The sequence below is a fragment of the Amblyomma maculatum genome, chromosome 1 (genome assembly GCF_055883805.1).
Source record: "Amblyomma maculatum isolate TAMU_Amacu chromosome 1, ASM5588380v1, whole genome shotgun sequence".
Classification (NCBI taxonomy): Eukaryota; Metazoa; Arthropoda; class Arachnida; order Ixodida; family Ixodidae; genus Amblyomma; species Amblyomma maculatum.
In genome coordinates, this window is record NC_139344.1 from 156203456 (window position 1) to 156228383 (window position 24928).

Genomic DNA, 24928 nt, shown 5'->3' on the forward strand with positions numbered 1-24928 from the left:
TGTATTCATGCAAATAAGGTAATATAGCCATTTTTATGACTACTGTTGTTCTTACTGATGTCCACAACAAAAATAGCATAAAAAAGGGAATGCATGTGGCAAAAAAACAATTTCGCGAAACATGCTTAGATGTGCGAATTTTCGCAGAATTCAGGGGTGCTCAACGAATATTAAACCAGCCTTGTGCCACAATTTAATTGTTCAGGTTCAGGTGGAGAAATAAACAGAAGAAAAAGACGTTCTTCAGATAAGGTTTGGTTTATAGGGTTCAACATATCTATGTGACTCGGGCTACGAGGAATGTTGTGGTGGAGGTCTTCGAAAATTCCGACCACCTCGGGTTCTTTAATAAGCACAGACATCGCACAGCACATGCTTTTCACCTCCATTGAAAGCGGCCAGCATCAAACCTGCATCCTTGGTATCAGCAGTGAAATGCCCTAACCGCTGAGCCACTGTGGCAGGGCGTTCTTGGGATAAACAAAGATTTTGTGAGTAGTCATAATTTATTTCTAATATGCTTTTAAAAAATGTTCATATAATTACAGCAAGTAACCAACAAAAAACATTTTGCTGAAAACTGCACAGTCCTTAGCACCTTTTTATTTAAATGTTGCTCATTTTTTAACGGACGTGTAGTACATGCACTAGAACAGTTTGTTCTTGTCTTGAAACTGCCAACATTTGCTATCTAAAGTATCTCTACAGTCACCTGATGTTGCACAATGCTGCTGGATGTACTGCATGCTTGGATTAAGTTTGTCGGTAGCTGTATGTAAAATATTGAATTCACTGCCGCACATAGAAGTGACAACTCCCACTTACTGTTAGTGTCATTTCCCTTTTGATGTTCACTGCAATGTGCAGTGTGGTAATTCTTAATTTACTTAGTCATTCACATCCACAAAAAAAAAAAAAAAAAAAAAAAAAAAAACTTTATGCACAATAATCACAAGTTTATTAATGAAAGTAGTAGCACTTCACATGGCTAAGCAGAGGTTGACTGTTTTAAGCACCTAAATTCAGCATCATTGCTTTTAGTTGAAATCGATGACACAATGGGTTTCCTACAGACTCAAAAATGTAAATTTACATATAAAGTATACTAATAAAAAAAGACTATATACAAGCACTGAAATCCTACTTTTTATCAGTGCAGCACATTTCCAAGCACTAAGTGTGCATGGCTACTTCAGGACAGACTTTCAGTAATCTGCAGAGCATGCAGCTGAACAAATGCCACATACTAATGACCACCTGTGCAGCAAGTTTCTGTTCCCAGCATACAGCATCGACAGACAAAAGAAGCACCAGGTTCAGTTGGAGGATGCACACTGCATTCATTTCAATACACATCATACCCAGAAATGTGGCACAACAAAGACGATCACATGAGAAAAAAACACAACACAGGCGCATACTACCAATTTGTAATATGAAACTGAACTCACTTCCTCTTCACCACTCAGCTGCAACATCCTCTTCTACACCCAAGAACATCTTCACATACCTCTTCTTTGCCAAGCAGATATTAGCACATTCATCCAAGTAGAGATAAACATCGTCCAAGCATGACAGTCACAAAGTCCACCACATAGACATACATTAGCAAAAAAACCACCACACATGTGCAGTAAAACAGGTCCATCCAAAGCACTTCTAATTAACCCTTACATAGCCACAAAAAATCTGTTGTCTGGCCACTATACGCCACATCTCCTTTACCTTTTTTTTCCATCAACCCAAGCAGGGTGTAATGCATAACATATAGCACAAAACCGGTCCTTAATGATGCGAATTTGCCTCTAAAACTGTGATTTGAAAATTCAGCACAGACATTAACACGACCAACAGACCCCTTGATGACACCAAACCACTCACTTCTGCAGGAGCCAGTCCCTACGTAAACAAAAAGAACTGCATCTTGCCCAGCATGTATAAGAAGCGATGCGAGCAATGAGCACATATACTTGAGGGTAAGTAGGATCAAAATACAAAACATGGCCACAATACAAGAAAGGTATCTTAGAATACCAACTTTAGGGGTGAAAATAAACTTCAATCTTTCCTGCGTAAACACAGCGAGGCTTCACTAACACATATGTCTTCTCTCTTCTGAATCAAAAAAGCCTTCGTGGGCAATCTTGTCCCGACTATTCTCTAAAATATTAAGCCTACTAAACAATGGCTCACACACGCACTTCTGATAGTGCAGGGGTAAATTTGACCCCTTCCCATTTTCTATGGACTTCTCATATTCCCTTATTCTATCATTAATACATCTTCCAGTCTGGCCTATATATACTTTTTAACAGGTCAATGGAATCTCATAAATCACTCCCACCACACAGCCAATAAAACTCTTTACATGCTTTTTATCGCATTGCGCTTTCTTTCTCCTCCCTATTATTGCACACAAACCACCCAGCTTTTTTTTGGCCCAGAAAACACAACCGGCACCTCATACTTGCCTGCCACCTTTTTCAGGCAGTGCAACTCTCTATAGATATAAGGTATTACTTGTGCGCATTTATTTCTCAACTTAGCTGCAATCCTTCTTTTGGCTTTCATTTTCTGAAGCAGAGTTTCTGCCACCCCACAAATAACTGTAACCGGGAAACTGGCCCACCTGAAGTTTTTGCGTTTGGTTATTGAAGCTATCCTCAGCCATATGCTCACATGACTAACAGGGCTAACTCCAAACAAAGACACTCTATCGCTCTTTTGAATGGGCTGACCCATATAGAAGTAGCTCTTTTTAGCCCTGGGAAAATACTTCCAACACGCCTCCCCATCACAAATTTTTATATCTGAATATAGAAACTGCAACTTGTTATCCACAGGTAGCTCATGAGTAAAATTAAGTCCTTTCCCTTGCTTTCCACACTTTGAATCAATGTAGAGCCCTTATCCAAAATCACTAAGCAATCATCAATATACATAAAAATTTTAACGCCTGAACCATTAAGGGATGCATAAATTGCTCTGTCAACCGAACATAAAAAGATGTTACATAGGACTGGAGCAACGCATGACCCAATAAAAATGCCCCTTCTCTGCACATACATATCTGTCCCAAACGACACAACAGTAGACTTAAGGTAAAACTCAAGTAGGAAAAGAAAATTGTCAACATTAACACCAGCAAAGTTATGAAAAAGCGGTGCCATTACGTTCAATACATTCCCGCATTGATTCAAACAATTCTAAATGCTGCGCCGAATAGAACAAATCCTCTACGTCAATAGAAAAAAAGTACCCAAGATTAGTTTGATCTTCTAAAAAAATGGATCACTTCAAAGAAATTCTTGGTAGCAAAGGGATCATCAAACTCCAAACCTTTCAAATGTTTAAGAAGATACAAGCTGATCTGCTGTTGCCACGCATCACGTTCACTGACAATACATCTAAAAGGAGAGTCCGGTTTATAAGTCTTAACGGTTTTGTGCTATATGTTATGCATTGCACCCTGTGTGGGTTGATGAAAAAAAGGTAAAGGAGATGTGGCATATAGTGGCCAGACAATAGAGTTATTGTGGCTATGTAAGGGTTAATTAGAAGTGCTTTGGATGGACCTGTCTTACTGCACACGTGTGGTGGATTTTTTGCTAGTGTGTGTCTATGTGGTGGACTTTGTAACTGTCATGCTTGGACGATAGTTGTGTTGTATTGGAACATATGTGCTACTAACTACTTGGCAAAGAAGAGGTGTGTGGAGATGCACTTGAATGTAGAATTTGTGACTGTGAAGCTTAGACGATGTTTGAGTTCTGCGGGGAGAGAAGAAAGTGCTACTATCTCCTTGGCAAAGAAGAGGTGTATGAAGATGTGCTTGGGTGTAAAAGAGGATGAGTGGTGAAGAGGAAGTGTGTTCAGATCCATATTATAGTTGGTAGTGTGCGCCTGTGTTGTGTTTCTTCTCATGAGATTGTGTTTGTTGCACCACATTTCTGGGTACTATGCAGCACCAACTCGCCCCTCAAGCTGTTATTTTCAATACACATCACACGACCAACTCCAGCAGGACAGCATGCATTATTACATTCATATGGCGCCCCTACAGGTGGAATGTACACATCACTGACTCTTGATAAGAGAGGTTTCCAAAGCTCTGCAGTGCCACTATGCATCGTCACATTTGAAAGTTTAACAGTGAGCATTAGAAGCTACATTTAAACATGCGAAATAGAGAAATAGCATGAAATGCGATGATTTCAGATAACACTGCAGAAATGGCATCAACAGGACTTGGAAAGACCTATGTCAGAATTAAAACTACCACATTTTCTGAAGGCATTAATCTCTTCATTGTCATGCATAAGTTTCATTGAAAAGGAGGATCTTGCATAGAAGCACAGGGAAAGCACACAGCAAATAAGCAGAGCCGCCGAGCTACTACAACTGCACTAACTAAGCACGCACTGTAAAATTTTTATTACAGAAGAAAAATGTTTATCTAATCAGTTGAGAATTTCCAGGTATGCGATTGGGACCTTTCCTTTCTGTAAGCCTCGCTCCCCGATCATCCAGTCAGGGTCCAAGTTGTCAGTTTGAGAAATGATGATCACCTGTAATGCACCACAAACAAAGCAACTTTGTCAGAAAACAACTCAAGGCCATGGTGCTCCAAAAGTTAATACATTTTTTATATAGTCAAGTACAGTACGACAAGCCTGACTTGTTCAATGATTTTGCACCCTGCTGACAGTCTTTAGATGAGCGAATACCCCAGCCAAACAATAAAATTCAGTTATTACCGACTAGGACATGGCCCTGAAGTCATTTTTATCACTCCACACCCACAGCATGCCCCAGCAGACACACCATGATGTGCGAGCTGAAAAAAGTTGGTCTTTCCCCTCCAGTGCTCATGAACTTATTATCAAGCCACTCCTCATACAGCGCATGAGATGATGCTAAGCCAGGTGTGGTTCAAACAAAATTGAGCATGCTGGTAATGAAAAGAGTTCCTCCTGATCTGAGGGCTAAAATTTAGAAAGGTACAATTCAGTAAATGCTCCTTAATCGGCTAGATCCGGCAATGGCGTGATGGAAGCAGCGCATGGGTCAAGGCTCAACACTTACGGAGGATGAAAACACTTGAAAGGAAACATTCAATTGACCTGCTCCTGCCTGCAGCTACAATAACACAATAGGAGACATTCATAAAGTGGTTAAAACCCATTTGCATTACCCTGCAATAAGAATCATGCTGATCTGTCAAAGATCTTGTCAACTTTGGATGCCAGCCCCATACATTACAACTACAACATTCCCAAACAAAATGCAATCAGGACAGCTCTGCTAGTGGCTACACAGGACTGAAAGGACAAATGACAATAGAGTGAGTGGAAAAAATCAGGAGTCCTATCAACAATAAAGTCATGAGGATCGTAGTTTGCCTTTCGATCAGCTCCATTCCTTCAAGAGACAGAGAGACCTTACCAGAGCTACCCACCAAACATTAAGTTGCGCGCTGCAGATGCATAGTGTGATAGGAATGCCAAAGCTCTACTAATCCCCCAAATGACTAAAAGCAACACCTTCTCCTCCTTATAGCACATTTCTCCCTCTTGCTCTTTAACAGTAGCATTGTGTACCTCGCTGCAAGATAGCAAACCATTTCTCACATTGAAGCAAACAGAAATATTTTACACTGTAACTGGTGGAATCTTAGCTGCAATATTATTCTGAATTCTGCCTTGCTGATACCGAGAAAATAAAAGATGCCTGTGTAGTTATTTCACTGAGAATAAGTAGCCGAAAAAAAATAAACAATCCCCGTGGCTTGTCATGCTTCAAGCATGAAAACTCGTGTGGTTTGCAACTGCAGAGGTACATGCTATTGCCTGTTGCCTCCAGCCCATACTATTTCTCTCAGCTCAAACTTGTTCTGCAACTGACATTGCCTGTATTAAATCATTTGTACATTCTGGTATGTAGGTTCTCAAGTTCTGGGGTTATTTAATGTCTCCATGTGCAGACTGCCACATGAGGTAGCTTAAGGCATATACAAACCAAGCGACATGGTTGCAATCCACTGCTACTCCCATATGCACGAGCTTTTTTCAAACCATAAAAGCATCATACAATCAGTTCAGTCCAAAATTTTCTTGACCACATAAAGCTCTGAGGACTTCACGACGCCTCTGACTTGCCTGCACCAAGTGCACCTGTTTGCCTCACCACAGCATTGCAATTAAATTTAAAGAAATAGCCTTTGGTAGCCCATCAAGTGGACATGCTCAGCCATGTCATGTCCAAAGACCGTATACTATAGGATCCAGCAAAACTCCATGCTGTTGTCAAATTTCTTAAGCCAACTCCAATCGAAGAGCTTGCAAGTTTCACTGGTTCATGACCTTAATTTCAGCATTTCATCTGAAGTTCATTAACATAATTTCGCCTTTGACATGGTTCCTTCAAGACCAGGGACTCTGGTCTTGAACGAAAGTTTCTTCAAAGACCAGAATGCAAGCACTACAAAAAATGCAAGGATGCGACAAGTACTATCAGGCATAGATGACAAAGAGTAGATAGATATTAGAGGCCTCAAACATAATCGCCGCAGGTAATGACTTGTGTGTCAGTTCTTCATCAGTTTTCTTGCTCAAAAAAGAATGCAGGTTTCTCGGTATCTGATAGGCAATTTTCCAGTGCTTTCATACAGTTTTCGTGTGTACAGAGCAGTTTTAGTTTTTGTCTTGGTTGCTTCTGCACATTTATAGTACAGCTACGCCATGGTTTGATTTGGTTTTTATGTTAACGGACACTGCTGAATTTCCTGGCACATGCTCACCGAGTCAGAGGTGTTTCTTTGACCACGCACCAGTTGTTAGTGCGCTCCTGTCCACGTTGTTCTTCTCCGTGTCCTCGTGTTTTGTGTCCGTCGTTTTAACATAGGTCACTGAAGTAGATCACTGACAAAGTGAGCGTCCAGTTGTATGTCCTTTATTTCTTGAATTCTTTTTTTTTTTTTTAGGGTTTGCCCATCAGAATAAGTTGGAAAAGTGACTAAAGGTATGACCCAAATAATGGCATTAAAAAACCAACCCATCTTTTTTTCTTTTTCATCATCTTTCTTTAAATTATTTTCTGCTAGTTTATACAGGTTGTAGTACATACCCCAAATGCAGGCACTTGCAGAAATGTCTACTTTTCGTTTTAATTTAACCTGATAAACTCTGTGCATTTGCACCAGTTAGTTTCTCCTCCTCCTATATGTTTTTACTATGTAGTAGAAACTAAAGATGCGTGAGCTAAATGGTAGGCATCACATCATGCATTGTCATATAATGTATGCACAGAAAAAGAAAGGCAATTCTCATCACAAACTTGAACCCTCAGAAACTCACTTCGTCGGCCATCAGAGAAAGCTCTGAGTTGTCATGGGCATCATAGTCATATAGAACACGGGCCCGCTTCTGGTTGCTGTTGATAAACGTGCTGACATCATTGGATGGGCTACCTGCACTTGTTGTAGGTGATGAGAAAACACCCTGGAAGCCACTGCGACTGCCATCACCACAGTTGCCTGCTCCAACAGCTATCGACATGCTGTGAAAAAAAAAAAAAAAAAAAAAATTGCCAAGTCATCCAAGAAAACTTTCAAGCTTAAAAGCAAAATCTGGTTTTGAGACTCATACTGGGTGTTTGGCAATGAACATGACGTTCAGTGTAAACTAGGTGTCTCAAGTGGACATTGTCTTTTTTTAATAACTATTTAAAAGGAAGACCAACTGAATTTGGCCTATACTGACAGATTACCAAGTTCTAATGAATAAGATGCTTCCGAAAATGGACCTTCTATAAGCTTGAAAATGTAAAAAAAAGTTGAATACGGCCATCGCCACCATGCACTGTATTTTGCAAGTAAACTGTGGTGCATCAAGGCAGTTTTCTGCATTGAGATCCCTCAAGCTAGGCTACACCAGCACTCCCAAATATATAATAAACTCAAAAGGGATCATAAAATAATTTGATAACACGATAATTTGATATACAGAACATGCCAACAGATGCTTCTGTGTAACCCAGAAGCATGAATACAGTGCATTCATGCTAGTGGTCTGCTTCCTGCAGCGATGTACTGCCCGCTGGCATACAGATAGCACACCGCTTGCCGCGAGTGCGGCGACCCCTGGCGACTCCACGAAGACTCGCGAAGCTATGCTGAACACCAAATCGCGCCAGATATCGAGAAGAAAGGTGCACTGGGCAAACCTTTGCAGCCTTTGCATGTTGCTGCAAGGGTGCGCGAGCGTGCTTTCCAAATATCTGGCAGGGACAGATTGGTGCACACGTGCGAAAAGTGGCTATGGTATAACACATACACCCCAGCACATGGCACAAGTGCCACTGCAGTTAGGGCTCACATCAAAGTTAAAATAGATTGTGCTTTGGAAAAAGCCACCACCAATTACAAGAGGTCTGATTATTTCATTGGCACACTAAAACTAAAAATGCAATAATACCTTAATAAAAAAGAGACCATGCGAGAGCCGCCACAAGCTTTTGTTCAACCAGGCTGGCTTCATTGCATAATAGCCGTGCACCGAATGCTAGCTTCCCCGCATGACTGCGGTATCGCGTCAAAAACAAGCATGTCAGACTGAAGGCCATCAAGTAGGCTCAACGTTCATCTTATAACGCGGTTTTACAAGATTATACTGCCAGTCAAATTCCTCTGATTTTGCAGTGAAGGCACCGCCATAAAGGCAAAGCGACAAGCTTTTGTACCCATGCCTCAGGTAGTGGTATTCGTTGTTCGTGGCGACAGGAGAGACAGCGCACAAGACGAAGATTAAGCCCCATCTCCCTCCCTTTCTTGCAAAGCCTTTGCTGTAGGTCCACAGAAAGCTGTCTAAGAGTATAGGGCTGCCAGTATTAGCCCAATGCCATTCAGCCGACCCAGCTCTGTGCTCGAAAATTGATAGCAGTGCCATTAGGAGAAGCATCCCTTGCAGGGGAACAGTGCCCAGTTCTGATATACTGAATATTTCACTGAATGGGAGTTCGATACACACGAACACTGCTATACGTTTGCATGGGATTTTCAGGGGGATGTTCTGAGAGTTTGATATAAGCAATAATTAAATATATCCAAGCTCGACTGTAGTGATTATAAAGTTTTCTTTTGGTCTAGATCAAGAGGTGGGAAAACATTCAAGCCATTCGACACTGCCGAACAAATACAGGGTGTTCAAAATTAGACTTTACTGGTTTTTAAACAAAAAGCAAAGTGCCGTACACTAAAGTCGTTTTTGTACATTGGTAATGCGGCCAGGCGGACACAAATTAGGGTATTAATTGTCCCCGTAAACTCGGTTATTAACTAAAATTCAATAATTAACTTTTTATTGGCTGAAGTTAGCGTATATATTTATATTTAAAACTTGGAAGCAAATGTTTTTTAGGGCTATTCCATTTTGTAGCATTTTAGTAACGCGCCTGTGTCCTCAGATGCACACGTCTAAAATTTCGTCCCAGTTCGTCTAATTATGCATGCGAGACAGCGGCTCTCAGCGTGAAGCATCTCCCACATGTGAAGCAGCTGTTGCGTACGGCACTCAGCCTTGCTTATCTGCCTGTCCATGTGGCTTGCACTAGCGCTGCTATCGGGAATAAAAACAGCTTATCATGGCCCATTTTATCTCATCGATGTTTATAGGGCGGCACCAAGCCTAGTTGAAAGTTATCGCTCGCTCCAGTCCGCTAGTACAGTGATTCATCGCTTTCGCGCATCATGAAAGAAACGCTGGCCGAGAACGCTACACACTCTTGCAAGGCAGTGCCATACGCAACAGCTGCATCACACGTGGGAGGTGCTTCAGGCCAAGAGCCACCGTCTTGAATGCATAATTAGACGAACTGGGACAAAATTTTATACGTGCACATCTCAGGACACAGCCGCGTTACTAAAATTCTACAAAATGGAATAGCCCTAAAAAGCATTTGCCTCCAAGTTCTCGATATAAATATACACAATAACTCGCACACAATAAACTCATTGCTTTTCAAGAATAGCACGATAAGAACAGTCCATTCCGAGCATGCACTCTACTGACACTTCAAGGCAGCAATTTGAGAACCTGGTTCAGGTCCCTTCCGCACAAGCTGAGTCTACTGTAGCCTACTACTACCAGTCTTGTAGGCATACCTGAATAAGCGGCTCGCCGATACAGTTGACCCAGGACTGGAAGTTTCCTAAGATAGCAGCTGAGTTCTAGGCTGCATTTAGCAAGTCTGGGAAACCCAAGTCTTTTTTTAATGTATGGGTCAACACTGTGCTTACAAACAAAGGGGGCACTCACAGACGCCACAGCATACTGGGGGTGAAAAGTAGGCTTACTTCCCATAGGACTACATGAAAGCGAATGTTTTCAAAGCAGTTTTATGACTTCACAGAGCACCTATGGTGCTGTCCTTTGATGCAGAGCAACCATAAACATCATAAACAGATGGACAAAGTATGAAACGTCATTTCAAAGCCAGAGTACTTTTAAAACACTACAACACATATCAGAGTACGAGTCGAGGGCAATACTCATAAAAATACATGTAAGCAAAATTTACCGCAATATTTTTCTTGTTTTGCAAGTACTAAAGGAGGCTGCCGGTTAGAAGTTGGTGAGTGCTTTGAAAACAATGTGTGACAAAGTATGCTACGTCATTCCAGAAGCAATCTATATTTAAAACACTTAAGTGAAGCTATACATACTCCCGACAGGCTCGTTATCCGCTGAGTGTTTCTCTGACTTGTGCAAGCTTCTCGTGTAGCCCGATATGCTGCTGCATGTACTAAACTTGCTTCTTAATGCCAGTCGATCAAGGCCTTCTGCTTAGATAAAACTACATTCAAAAAGCTGTTCTCAAATATCATGACAAAGAAATGAAAGAGAATGGTCCACTGTAGAAAGTGACGGTACAAACAAAGCTTGATTTGAGCACAGACGATGCTGGCATCTGCGAACGTGACTTGTGTGAGCAGACTGGAGATTTGGTCATCTACTGCTGTGTGTGGTTCCTTTATCATGCTGAGTGAAAACTGCCTTCAGCTTAAAAGCATGTATATTTCAGCAGCAGTATTCAAGAGGAGATGTAGCTTGCTTGGCAGCATGTCAGACAACACAAGAAGCAGTTGCAATTGCGAGAAGGACCCAACGAATAATGAGCTCATCATGAGTATGTCGGCCTTTACAATACACATTTATAGGAGTACATTTAAAAACAGATTGACTTCAAAATGACTTGGCATATCTTTTCATACCTTTTCTTCAAAACAATCGCTAACTTTTAACCATCAGTCGCATTTATTAGTGCCCTCCAAAACCAGAAAATTATTTTGGTATGTTTTCATAACATATGTTTTCATGGATCGCACTCCCCACTAGTACCTCTAGACATTCCCCGGTGTTTTAAATATACTCCGCCTCTGTAATGGGATTTTATATCACTATCTGTTCTATAATATTCATGGTTACTCTGCACCGAGTGACATCACAGGCACACTGTGAAATGAGAAAGCATCATAGTGGAAAAACTCGGCACGGTTAGTCACACAAAGATGTAGTAGGTAATAAAATATGCCAATCGGTCAAGACTGTCTCAGGGTCATGTGACACGGCCGAGAGCTGATTGGTTGACTGAGTGTGTGATGTAATGCGACCACATGACAAGCCGAATTTGGCGGAGGTGCTGGCCACATGATTTGGCCGAGCGCTGTGGTAAGCTTGGCAGCTGTTGGCAGCTGCACTTGGTCGTGTGTAGACCTATCTTGACAGCACGTATTAGGTTGAAATGAAGCCGAAATCAATGCTGTGTGTGTGTCTGCCATCTGGCTACAGTGGAAAATCCTCACAAGTAGAATAAGCAACTACAGAAGCATGTCACTGAAGATGGATGGAGTATTGGCGGGTTGCATAGGCTCAACACATGCAGTGCTTGCAGCAATGACAGAGGAAGAGGAGCAGGCTTCAGGCTTTAAAACTGCACTCTCAACAGTTTATGTAATTAACTGGCTTTAAATTTTGTACATGGCCTTTTCAATACATGCATTATTCTTGACCTGCAAACCATAAGATTTGTCCATTACTAACTTTTTACTCATATCTTTTGCTGACATTTCAACAGGTGACACTCTGAAACACGAAGGATATAGCCATACAAAGAGGAATGACTTACTTGGCCAGTTCTTTCTGTAAATCTGCCATATATTGCTGGCACTGAGCATAATATGACATTTGGGCTTCTACAAAGTCACTAAGGCAGCGCAAATGGTTAACCTGAAAGTAAAATTACTGGGTATGACATCACTATTCAAAACACTGTACACAAGTTGAATAATTCTGCATTCAGCTCATGTTTTGTTTTCGTAAACTGTTTCTGATAGTAACACATGTTTCAGGTACATCAGATACACATTTGCAAACACTGCAGCAAAGCATGGACACCAATGTTTTTGGCACAAAAGTGTGTGAACAAGCAAACCTTCTATACAAATAGCAATCAAGGATCCCATCAGCACTAAAGAAGCACAATGCAATCGCAGCTTAAGAAAACTGTTTGCTGCAACACATTCGTCAAGCTTTTAGTGCAGAAGCATTTATACGGAGGTTGAGAGCCTACAATATTATTCTAACACTTGTATGTTCGAGAGGCACAGAATGGCAATAGCAAGACAAATAGAATAGGAAGAAAAGGCTGTCATAGTGGAGTGGATTCAAATTTTAAAATTTCTTATGGGGTGCAAGTACGAAACCTCCTAGTTATCGCCGCAGCCGAGCCCCCTGCATGTTTAACTGCCACTCAGTAATACTGTGCACTGAACATCGCCAGCATTAACTTCTAAACACAAACCACAACCATAAGTTGACAAGGCTGAACACATGCTTTCCCACAGCTACATAGTTTAAGTTAATATACTACCATATATTTTATTCCTCTCAGCATGTAAGCTTTGGCAGACTTGGCATATTATCAGAGCTAAGATGTGAAAATGCAGACCTGTTTACAACCCCGTGCAAAATGTAGTTTTTGAGACCCTTATGGATGCTGCAACCCTCAATGTATTTTGATTCCTCAGCAAAGGTTTGGTTTGGTTTAACATCCTATGACTTAGGCTATGAGAGACGCCGTAGGTGGAGGGCTCCGGAAATTTCGACCACCTGGGGCTCTTTAACGTGCACTGAAATCGCACGACACATGGGCGTCTTGCTTTTCGCCCCAGCAAAGGTTGAAGTGTCATTGAAGAAAAGCAAAGCCAGCTCCTAGCAACAATTGACCTTAAGAGAGACACATGCACAATTCATGTGCAAGCATTTATCATTTGGTTCATACCACCTCTAGAAGAGATGCTTGGTACTCAAGCTATTACTTATGAAGTACACAACTAATAAAATGGAATAAAGCTAGCAAAATAGTTTTCTCAGCCTATCTTCGAAAAATTCAAGCCTTTTATATGCATGCCTAATAAGCATTCATACTGCACTTACATATGCCTTCCACAAAGCATACACAGTTGGTGCCAATACCACATCTAGCATGGCTGAAAATGTTTAAAAGCCAAGAAGAGGCATTTCTTTGATGTGTGCCATTTCTCAGGTGCACATACCATTAGTTTGGTGCATGCGTATTGCGACAGTGTATGTTCATAAAAATTGTGCCTAGTAAGTTTGTCCAAGGTAAGGCAACCTTGTAAAGAATGGAGATGCTTTGTATCAATGTGCTGAAGAAGATATTGCTCAAGCAGTAAAAACGTCTTTTATGGCGCCTGGGAAAAGACATCAAGCCGGCTGGTGTTAAGACGTCAAGGCCACCATCAAAAGTGATTTTGAATTTGAAGTGTTTTTCATTCGTGAAAAACACTTCAAATTCAAAATCGCTCAAAATACCACTGCGAATAGGATAACCTCCAATAAACTTTGCCTGAAACTCTGTGCAGTGCCAACAATACCTGATGCCTGCCCAAAGCATGCTGTATCTCCAATATTAATGAAAACGAAGACTAAGAACTTATGCGAGCAAGAGATGCATGTGAAAGGACATAAGCATGCTGAGGGAGAACCTCATGATTCAGTCAAACATGGTCGACAATGGCATGTATGAAAGCCTGGCGAATATAACAAAATCCAGTGATATCCTGCAGCCTTCTGACCAGCAGCTCAAGGAAAACACTGCCAGTTTTACAGCCTCCAAGTGTCAAGAATGCTACAGCTGCTGCTTTGTTTCAAACATTGCGCTCATTCGACGAGATTTCCATTTTCGTGAGGTAGGTGGAAGTGCCCACTTTGTGAGCTGAAACTTTGAACTTCGCCTGTTAAGAAGTGGGAGAAACTGACCTTGTTCTACTGAAAAAATGATGAGGTTTGGGAAGTCTTAGAGTGGGGTTCATTATAGCTATCACGTATGCACAGAGTAAGGTTCAAACAAATACTGAAAACCTGTAATCAGGCAGGGTTGTTCGCTGCTGAAAACTCAATAGATAGCTCTTCACAGTGGTATAGGCATGAAGTCAGTTTCAAGCAATTGTAGACTAGGTATTTTTCGCATAAGTATAGTGAAGAATCGTTAAGGAGGATTTTATTATGTTCTGAAGCATGAAGCAAGAACTGGATGCAATAAGAAAGCTCGCCCAAGTTAGCTGATGCTGGAGCCAAATGGGTGCTGTGAACAAGGAAGGAGAAACTAAGAAAAATATCAAAAGTTTCGTGTCCTGGTTAAAGTTAAAATTTCTTACTAAGTGCCCTACTTAAGACCATAAGGGTGCAGAGGCAGTGTTTTAAGTTCCTAAAGCTTAGTCACTGCAGTAAATTAAACCATCATATTTTGTGCACTACAAATTGTGGCCATCCTTGTCTTCCATAGTCCTGTTTAGTGTGATGAATATACTCTGAGCTAATATATAGGTTAATTAGGTTAATGAATTATATATGTGTGGATGTTTTATCACATTGGAATAAATCGAGTTTCTTGCACTTCTTTTGATTGCTTTTCATTAAGGAAAAAAATCATCAACACACTGAATTAAACAGTAGGAAAGAGAAAAACAAATGTTTAGCAATCTGTATTACTCAAGAAAGGGAGGGCCTGTAACTCGAAGTGACAGAACTGCTAGACGTATCAAAGTGATAAAAATTGTAGCACTCCTGCATCAATGCACATGGCTTTCCAACCAAACAAGCTGTATACGCTCTCATGTAATAATGCATAGAAAACTAAGAGTACAGCCGGTCAATGTGTCCTAGAATGAGTAAAAAAAAATTTAGTGTATACAAAATACAATAAAGGAGAGTACCAGAAATGAAAACTATTCAAACAGAGTCAAACTCAATAGTGCTCACTGAGCATAGGTTACCCATGACCCACAGATATAACACCGTTTTGGAGCTACCAATGTACTAAGACCTGTTATGCCAATAGTTATTTCATTTTCACTGTTTAAGTAATTAACATGAAGCAGTGAACTCTGATGCGAGCAGTGCAATTCTTAGTGAGCATAACCCTGATAGCTTAAATAGCATGGCCCAGAAAGCCAATCTCTTCAATACAACCTCAGTGCCGTAATTTTTTTAGCTAGAAGCAGCAGACAGCTTCAGGACTTGAGCAAATTAAGATGTAAAGGGGTGCTGGCTTTGTCTTCTCTGTGTCTGCATCATAATGCAGTCACTCTTTTTTTCTTTTCTTCTTTAATGCCAATCACTCAGAAGCACACCTGTTGGTGTCACCATAACTTCTAGGGAAGTATTTACCAATGAAGATATTCAGACAAAAAAAATGCTTCAGTAATACCTCCACGAAACAGGAAGTTTTCATAATGATTTTTTTTTCTGCAATTCAAAGTATTCATAAACCACAGCCCTGAAATTTTTGGGGACATTAGGCGATGAAACAAAAACATTTTTTTAACCTTTTTTAACACTTAAGTACTTGCCATAACTGCTATCAAAGTTTGTATATAATATTTCGCATCACTGCCAAAATCTGTGATGCAGATTACAGTAATATATTCATTTACCTTCATTTTGATCTGCCACATTTCAAAACCTAAAAAAATGCTATTATTTCTGAGAGTAAGGTAAGAGTTAAGTGGCACACGAACCAATTAGTACTTATGAGGTTACAATTTTCACTTGTATGTCAGGCCAAGAAGAACACAGAAAACTTTGGAAAGGACTGATAATGTTCTGTATTTACCATATTTACCCAAATTTAACTTCACCACGATTGAAACGGAAGGCCAGGCTTTGCAGGTGCGAAGCACCAGGAAGATATGCACATGAATGTTACACCAACGTCACTTCTGTGATCGCAAAACAGGGGAGAAAAGAAATGAGAAAAAATAGTTTTTCTGTGACTCTTCTTCAAGCCTTAACTAAATATGGCAATTTCTACCAACATAACTGCGCAAATGTATTGTGCACCGTTTCTTTTTCAAGTAAGCTGCATAAAAGATATTTAGATGAAGCCAACACAAACATGGTGGTGGTGACAACAAATAACAATTTTAAAAGAATGGAAGAAAAAGAGGCTGTGGCAGTTGCTATCAAATATCTTAATCACACAAGCTGCGGCCAGCAGAAATAAAAGGAGGGAGAGGATGGCAGGGCGAAGTACAGAGGGGAGTGATAATGAATAGAGAGGTAATCACACTAATATAGTATGCAAAAACTAAACGTTTCCCTTGCTCACCTGCTAATGGCTAAACCACCGGTCATGGGCTAAACACAATAGTTCTACTGCGTGGTCACAATGACAACTATCTGCTTCAGAGGCCTCATTGTGAAAACACCCCACTGGGATGGCGTAGTGAGTAGGACGCTCGACTACTGTGCCCAAGGATGCAGGATCAAATCCCGGCCTCGGCAGCTGCTTTTCAATGAAGGCGAAAAGCTGGCACCCGTGTGCTGTAAGAAGCCAGTGCACGTAGAAGAACCCCAGGTGGTCGAAATCTCCAGAGCCTATCACTACAGCGTCTCTTATAGCCAGAGTTGCTTTGGGACGTTAACCCCATAAACCAAACCAAACCATTGTGAAAACAAAACTTAGTCAATTGCACAGCAAATCAAGCCATGAAAATGTCAGTGACCATTCTCACAAACATCTAAAAAAAACTGTTATCTTAACATGGAGTCCACTGAAAATGATGCAAGAGTTTGATGTTGCTGAAAAGTGAGCCAGATACCCCCAATGGCAAGCTTTCCATGCCACTGAAGCAGATAGGTGAAATAGGTGGCAATATGGACAGTTAGGATGCATGACAATAGAACCAAATGAAGGCTTATGTATATTGTGTATCAGATGTGTTCTAGTATGCTTTCCTCACAACGAAGCGCAAATTCGTGCTTTATGTGTAAGTGCACATACTTTGGTGACAAGTTTCCTGCTACACCGCCAATCCTTGGAGATGTGATGCACCCCGCCGGTCCCCTGTCAAATGTTTGCGGACTAAGGGATTCTCTGATACCCGTGAAACATTACAACTTTGTATTCTTGCTTCTCTTTAATTTACTGAATTTGGGGGCTGACCTAAACGATACATCAACCAATATTCAAGGATGCAATTATAACATGAGGGGTGACTTTAGGTATCTACTTAAGGTAAAAGAAAACGCTCTTTACGTTTGAGTAAATATGATAATTAACCTCCTTTAAAATCTGGCTCTTTTGTCCGAATCAGTTGACATATTTCTTTGGCTATGCAAGTACACTCATATCTTTCCGACGGCACTGGAACTTTACCGGACATAGAAATAGAAAAGAGAAAAACCCATAGGGGCAGTCAGGATCCTCATAGTTGGCAAAGCAACTGGACTAGACAGCTCTGGTGAAATTAAATAACAATATAGACTGATATACTGGCGACTCATCCATTGCATCTGCTCAATCATTTACTTATTTATTTGAGCATACCGCAGGCCCAGTGAAGGGCACTGGCAGGAGAGGCAACAATTGCAAAACAAAGGGCAAAACATAAAGTACAAAAACATGAACATAAAATTAGGCAAGTTCAAAGCAAGGAGCAGAAAAACAGTGAGTCAATGAATGGCCTTTTCTAAGGTATTATTGTCAAGAAGTGATAATAACAGTAGCTTATTCCATTCGGTTATGGTGCGCAAGAATCATTCATAATAAAGTGGCACTTGTGTGTCTTTTAATAGGCTTAAAAGAGTACAAACACAAAATTTTCATCGCACATTGTGTCTGTGGAATGATGTGAAGCACATTACTGAACAGTCACGGTGATTGCTCGAAACAGCGGTAAATATTTTATCATTTAAAGTTTTTCCACCATACAGTTTTGGTCTTGGTTGCAACCACTGAAAGATGGCAGTGACATCATAGCAGCATTTAGGCCATGTGAGGTGCAAAATATCTGCAGTATGGCCGCCACTTTGTTTATTTCAATTTGCACACATTGTTATGCAAGCGAAATGACATGCGAAAAAAATGAATAGGCAATGAATATATGGGTAAGGATGGTTTGTTTGGTTTGGTTTGTGGGGTTTAACGTCCCAAAGCGCCTCAGGCTATGAGGGACTCCGTAGTGGAGGACTCCGAAAATTTCAACCACCTGGGGTTCTTTAGCATGCGCTGACATCGCACAGCACACGGGCGCCATGCTTTTCGCCTCCATCGAAAAGCGGCCGCCGAGGCCGGGATTCGATCCCACATCTTTGGGAACAGTAGTCAAGCGACGTAACCACTGCGCCACCCCAGCGGGGCTATGGGAACCGAAAACTGGGCGTGTTGATGTGGATTCATACTTCAACAGCATAAAAAAACATGACAAAGTGGGAGACAACACAAGCCCAGACTACCATCTGATTTATTTTTGGAATAGTAGCTATACAGGTACCAGACACACACAAAAAAATGACAAAAGCCACAAAAAATTCCAAGAGCACTGTGGTATCTACACCGCAGAAATGCAAAAGCCTAAGGTTTGCTGGTGCACACAGTGCAGTATCTCATTATCAGTATCAACTAAATGCACCGCCATTATCATTGCTAATGTCATCATTGTCATTATCACTAAATGCAGCGTGATTTTCTTCTCTACTATCATCCTCATGGTCGACAAGGAGAATTATGATGTGCGTTTCACGATCCTGAGCGTGGCGCAGTTGGTTAAAGCGCTCAGCTCGAGATTTAAGGGATGGGGGTTCCATTCCTGGTGGAGACCAGATTTTTTTCCTGATGACGTTAGTTTCCATTTTGGGTGATGACATCATTTGACTGACAGCTATGGTGTCTGTGATGGATGAATGAACACCGACAGTATGAGCCATTAAAGGCTTTCACCTTTCACTTGTGTACAGAGTCTCATATTTTTCAAAGCTTTAGAACAACACCCTTCATAGCTGACAACCCCCTACTATCTTCTGCATCTACCAAATTGATAGAGAGGGATGTGACACACATCTGCCTTCAGTCTGATCAAATATCCCCTCGCCATCTCCCTGCAGATCAGATCGGGGTGATTAAATAAGACACTTGTCTTATCCAAGTGATGGAAGCAGTCTTTGCATTGTCTGCAATGCAAAGCTACATCAGACACAGCGCCTTTTACACACTTGTGATGTTCAAACTGCTGCTCATAACTACAATGACCTGTCTGGCCGATGTACTTCTTGCTGCACGAAAGCAACTAGACGACACCTATGTCACAGTTAAAGAGTAAAGAGCGATTTTTATAGGCTATTGTGCACCTGCTCTTGGCATAGTCATCACTACAGTAAAACCTCGTTGACAAGATTTTTTTTTTAAATGGGGAAGAAAAAAAAAATAGAAGGGTTCAACGCTGCTGAATGGAATATGGAGCGAAAACATTAGCTGCGGGTGACCGAGCGTTGTTCTTCTGTTAGGCGCAGCACCGGCTAGGGGACCACGGACACAGCACACAGTGAAGAGCGGTTAGACCTAGCATAGTATTGCTTTCTCAATAAAATGTACCATCCAGGAAAACATATGATAGGAACTGCCCGATTTTGAAAATTTAACTGCTGAATGAAATACAAGGGAATTTAGAAATGAAACTTTCACTGCATAAAAATGTAGATCAGCATTTATAGACATCCAGTATGCACAGCACCTTTTTAAGCTTGTGCAAAATTCAATTTGTATTTGCATTATCCTAAGCGCGAAAGAGATTTAGTAACAAATCCGGTTTGTACGAGGCAATGATGAACCGGGATCGCTTTCTTGTGGTGAATTCCAATCGCAGAACCAGAGTGGTGTGCACGCTCTGCAACAGAGCAGAGCGCTTGAATACGGCGGAGAGCGTGCATTCTAATTCTGCATTTCGAACACTCGTGCTCCGGGCAGAGCAAGTAGGTGGTGCTCGCAAACTGGCAGAAGAAAAACCAGACATCTTTTGCGCTTGCCTAGCTGCGCTTCATGTAAGCGTGTCGTCTGTTTTTAAACCTGTAACAGATCATCATTGCTCCCACTGCTTCTTGAAATGCTGACATCACCAGTCTATCACACTTATTTCGTTCATGCTCACACAGCTGAATGTGGGCACATACGTTAAGTGTTTGGCCCTTTTTCGGATAAAACAATGTCATGGTACACAGTAGGGCAAAGCAGAGCAGTAACTGAACGACCTCAAGTTAACAAAATACAAGTGCACCAAGTTTTTGTGCATAGTTTTACAGTAGGTCTCTGATCTGAGACTGCTCTTAGACTCGCTGTCCCCACGAGCGCCAATACGCGATGTGAATTTGCATCCATAGCAGCGGCAAGCCCCGCCGTGGTGGTGCAGTGGTAAGACGCCTGACTGGCTGCTGGAGTACCTGGTTTCGATCCCGACCACAACGGCAGCGTTCCGATGGAGGTGTCCGTGCATAATGCAATGTCAGCGCACATTAATGATCCCCAGGTGGTCGAAATTACTCCGTAGCCCTCCACTAGGGCTCCTCTCTCTCTTTCCACTTTCTCTCCCAGCTTCCTCCTTTCCCTTAAAGCACGGTTCAGGTGTCCACAGAAATAAGTGTGACAGATACTGCGCCTTTCCCTTCCTGTGAACCAATTATTATTATTAGTGGCGGTAAGTACTGATCGTCGGCTACAATGCGCAGAGGGTGGAGCCAGCGCAGTGATGACAAGCTAGCGAAAGTTGAAAGAGCCGCTGAATGAATACATCACGCAAACTTCCGGTTGGCTCTGCCAATTTCGGCGGAGCCATCTTGACTGCTCCACGGAGCGACCTCAACTCATTGACTTCACCCCATCTTTGTCCAGAAAACGCGATCTGTGTTCCACATCTGTGTTTGGAATACAGCTGCCCTAAAAAGAGCAGAAAATGAAGTGCTCCAGCTCTGTGATTGGAATTCACCATTGGTTGGTCCTGGATGCTTAGCCTTATACCAGTGACATGTGGAGAAGCCATCGCGAGAACTTAAAAGTCGCCGCGTTTTTGCTCATGCTGCGTCCCCCAGACCTGGCCCCCTCATATGCAAGAGAATAGTTGCAGCTGTCAAATGGTTCACACCTATGTCCATAAGACACCACAAAGAAGCCATCACGTTTCTCCCCATGAAGTCATATTTCCGCAGGAACGGCACCTATGTTGGCTTTCTTTGATGCTTCACCCCTTTCCACGTAGGCACTGGAGGAAAACAACTGTGGTGGATGAGCGCCGTTGGTCAGTTCTGCATATCGCGAACACTCGCTAGAACATGTTCAGTTCATCGCAAAACGTATTATACAACAATTTGTCGAAATTTCGAACGTAGTAACCAGAAAATCGTATTACAGTTGAACCCAATATAACGAAGCCCTACTTGCAGCCAAAAAATTAGCTAAATCGCGAATTTCGTTACGTAGAGGTCCCGATGTTCGAACTGTCCAAATAAAGTAAGTAGTTGACGGAACACTGCTAGTAGATGGTAACTTGTAAATTACAAATTCAGGAAATAAGCAAGTAATTCTAGCAATAACAGCAATAACAAGGGTACCGGATGTTTTTTATCTCAGTAGGATAACGGGTGATAGCAAACGGACACGAACACATAATGTTTCTTCATGTGAGCAAAGAGAGAGTGCATTGCCCACACCGGCACTGGCGCGGCTACCTTTGCAGTCCTCACATAGTACGCGTACTGTATTTACACGCATGATGAACTTACCTCCCACTTTTGCCACCGACAAAAAAAAAAAAAAAAAAAAAAAAGACTAGCTGTTATCACTTCCCTCTGTAGCGCGTCTCACAGTCAAGTGTATTTCTTGGCAGAGCGCCAAGATTCTGTGCAGCGAGAACTTTTCTCAACTTCTCTAGGTGTGCGTTAGCCCCACTGTGGGATGAAGGGGGGAGAAGACAAACTTGGCAGAGTGCCAGCGGCTTCTTCGACAGGACTGTTGGCGGTAGCTTGCCCGCTTGCCCACCCCCTCCGCTGCCACAAAATCAACAAAACAACAAAACGTGTGTAGCACCAAATGCCTTTTGAAGCAAACGATGCTAAAAGCACACATCATGATTGAGGCTGACCATATGCTTTCTTTGACGACTGATGGGGGGAAGTACCGATGACTGTCGTAAAACAAAAATAAATAAGAAGTCTACTTTTCCCAGTGTATTGAACCCTCCCCCCAAAATGGCATCTATGTCGGGCAAATGCGTCAGGGCGGCTGCTGATTGTCAGGGCGGCTGCTGATACACGCATGCGATGCGCCAGGACTTCGTGTGGCATAAAATTACTTTGTTAAATCACAAAAAAAATACATGGTTTTCAATAGAGCAGAGAGTGGGAACTTTGAAAAAATGCGTTTATTCACGAATTACGTTACATTGAGGTTCGTTATATAGAGGTTCGACTGTATTCAGGAATGTATTAACCAGGAGAAAAATAGTGTAACTTTATGGGAGATGTTTTATTGCCAGCAATTTTGAGCGGATGAATTGGAAAATCATATGAACCGGGAAAGCATCAATGAGGTTCTACTGTACATTCGAGCTTTTAAATATGAAATGCTTTTTATAGCTCCTGTTGTCGGCGACCTACCTTGAGAAGACGTCGAAACAAAACCAACAGCCAACATCCGGGCAATGATTTCCCTTGAACTGGGCACCAAAACATGAACATTCGGGTGCCGAATGTGACTTGATGAGACGAGTTTTGCTCTGTCACGTTTTTGCGCCCTCCCTAAGGATGGTGCCACATGCTCGTGAGTAGAACGCCGCCTAACGAAGTGGTAGCAGCTTGACTGAGTTCGGGCATTTGGAATTGAGTGTCAGCTGCATTGAGTCGTCAGCTCATGGAGTTTCTCTCTTTAGCAGATGGCTGTATGCATGCTCGGGGAACACTCAAACATGCTGCTTTTCCTACGTTTTTCACACCAGCGTGTCTTCGCAGTTATATATGCATCTGCATCATTCTGTATTTCAATGCCACGCCCCATCAGAGTTGCTTAAGCCAAGCAACAGAGCCTGATGAAAGGAGAGACAGGAAGTGGCATGTAGAAAGTGATCGCTTCGTGAGTAATATGCCACAGCCGAAGAGTGCTTGCGTCTTCCAACAATGCCATGATTATGTGGCCACTCATGAAGAAGGCCGCCATTAACCACAACTGTCGACCCAAGGCCACATAATTGCAGGCGATCGCTTTGGCACGGCAAGAAAAACCCGCGAGAAACATTTAGCATGCTGACCTATTGGAAAAAAAAAAGCCGTGGTGTGGTATGCTGTGCACTAGACCCATTTCAATATTGTGGCTAGTGACATCTACAGCTCGTAACCATTTCATGTGTATGCCTACCTTCGATTATGAGAGAGGAATTAATTTTTATGCACAGAACCACACACTGTTGCCTAGCTTGCTTTTTGCAGTAAAACGACATTCACCCCATACCTTACCCCAACCTTCTTCAGCCGGCGTGAAATGCCATGTACGGACAGAATCCCCACAATTCTTTTGCATGTGCAGCCTTTTCCTTCTCGGGGATTGTGCATCTTCCCACTCCTGCCGGGATCCTTTCAGATATATGAACAGGAGCCTCATCCACAAAGCCAGCATCCGTTAGCCTCTGTAATTGCCCAAAGAAGCTGGGCTAGCTATGTGGGAGCAAGATTTCAACAAGAATGCTTTGAAGCAAGAGGCCGCTATGCCTGCCTTAACCAACATTGAATGTCCTGAATTTTAACTGAGAAGTGGTTTAGCCGTCCTTTGGAGATATTCCTAGCATACTCTGTGCTCATGGCAAACAACCTTCAAATCCAGGAACTGGACAGAAACTGACTCTGGCAGCTCAAAGGTGAAACTACGATTAATGACATCCGTAACAATCCTGCAGAGACATGACTCAAAAGAAAAAAAAGAATACTGATATAGCTAACCACCCTTACAGCCGAATCCACAAGATCCTTTTCCAACCTTGCATCCATTCTGCTGAGGAAAATGTCACTCAAAACCAGACTGAGAAGAGCCAATACAGATGCCTGATGTGGGATGCAAACTTTCTCGCCCATTCCAATGAAGGTCGAATACCAGTAAAAAGGCAGGAGTTCCACGAAACTCTCCACAGAAATACCACAATCAGCAATAAAAACACCTTCATCATTGTCCCTGGTGATGCCGTCCTTGACATTTTTCAATAGTCAAGCATGAGGTTACACAGCAAAATAGATCCTCCTCATCCATGCTAGAAACAAAGTGCCTCTTTTTCTCCACTTCAGACAAAATAACTGACATCACTGCAGTTCTTCATTAAGAATGGGTCAGACTCTAGTCTCCTGTTTTGTCCTGCTTTTCACGCTGCTTTAGTATGGATAATTATATCTCAGATTTCTTCATCACTCACGTGACCAAAGTGCTTCTATGACATCAGAACCGTCACTCGGCAGCTGAAACTCAAACTGCACAGGAAAATAAATTTAATTGTAATTATTTAGCCAGTGAAAGTGAATTCCGCACAATGGTTCATGCACAC

The 24928-nt window shown here is 41.9% G+C and overlaps 1 protein-coding gene across 1 annotated transcript in view; it reads right to left on the reverse strand.

Annotated features, from left to right (window-relative positions):
* Positions 1 to 905: 905 nt before the first annotated feature.
* EndoB (SH3 domain containing GRB2 like, endophilin-B) overlaps positions 906 to 24928 on the reverse strand; it is a 62272-nt gene continuing 38249 nt past the window's right edge. The window contains exons 7-9 of the mRNA XM_084589422.1: positions 12184 to 12284; positions 7356 to 7557; positions 906 to 4568 (exon numbers count right to left, since the gene is read on the reverse strand). Of these exons, the coding sequence (XP_084445548.1) occupies positions 4461 to 4568; positions 7356 to 7557; positions 12184 to 12284 (411 nt within the window). The 3' untranslated portion in view covers positions 906 to 4460. The remainder of the gene's footprint in view (positions 4569 to 7355; positions 7558 to 12183; positions 12285 to 24928) is intronic.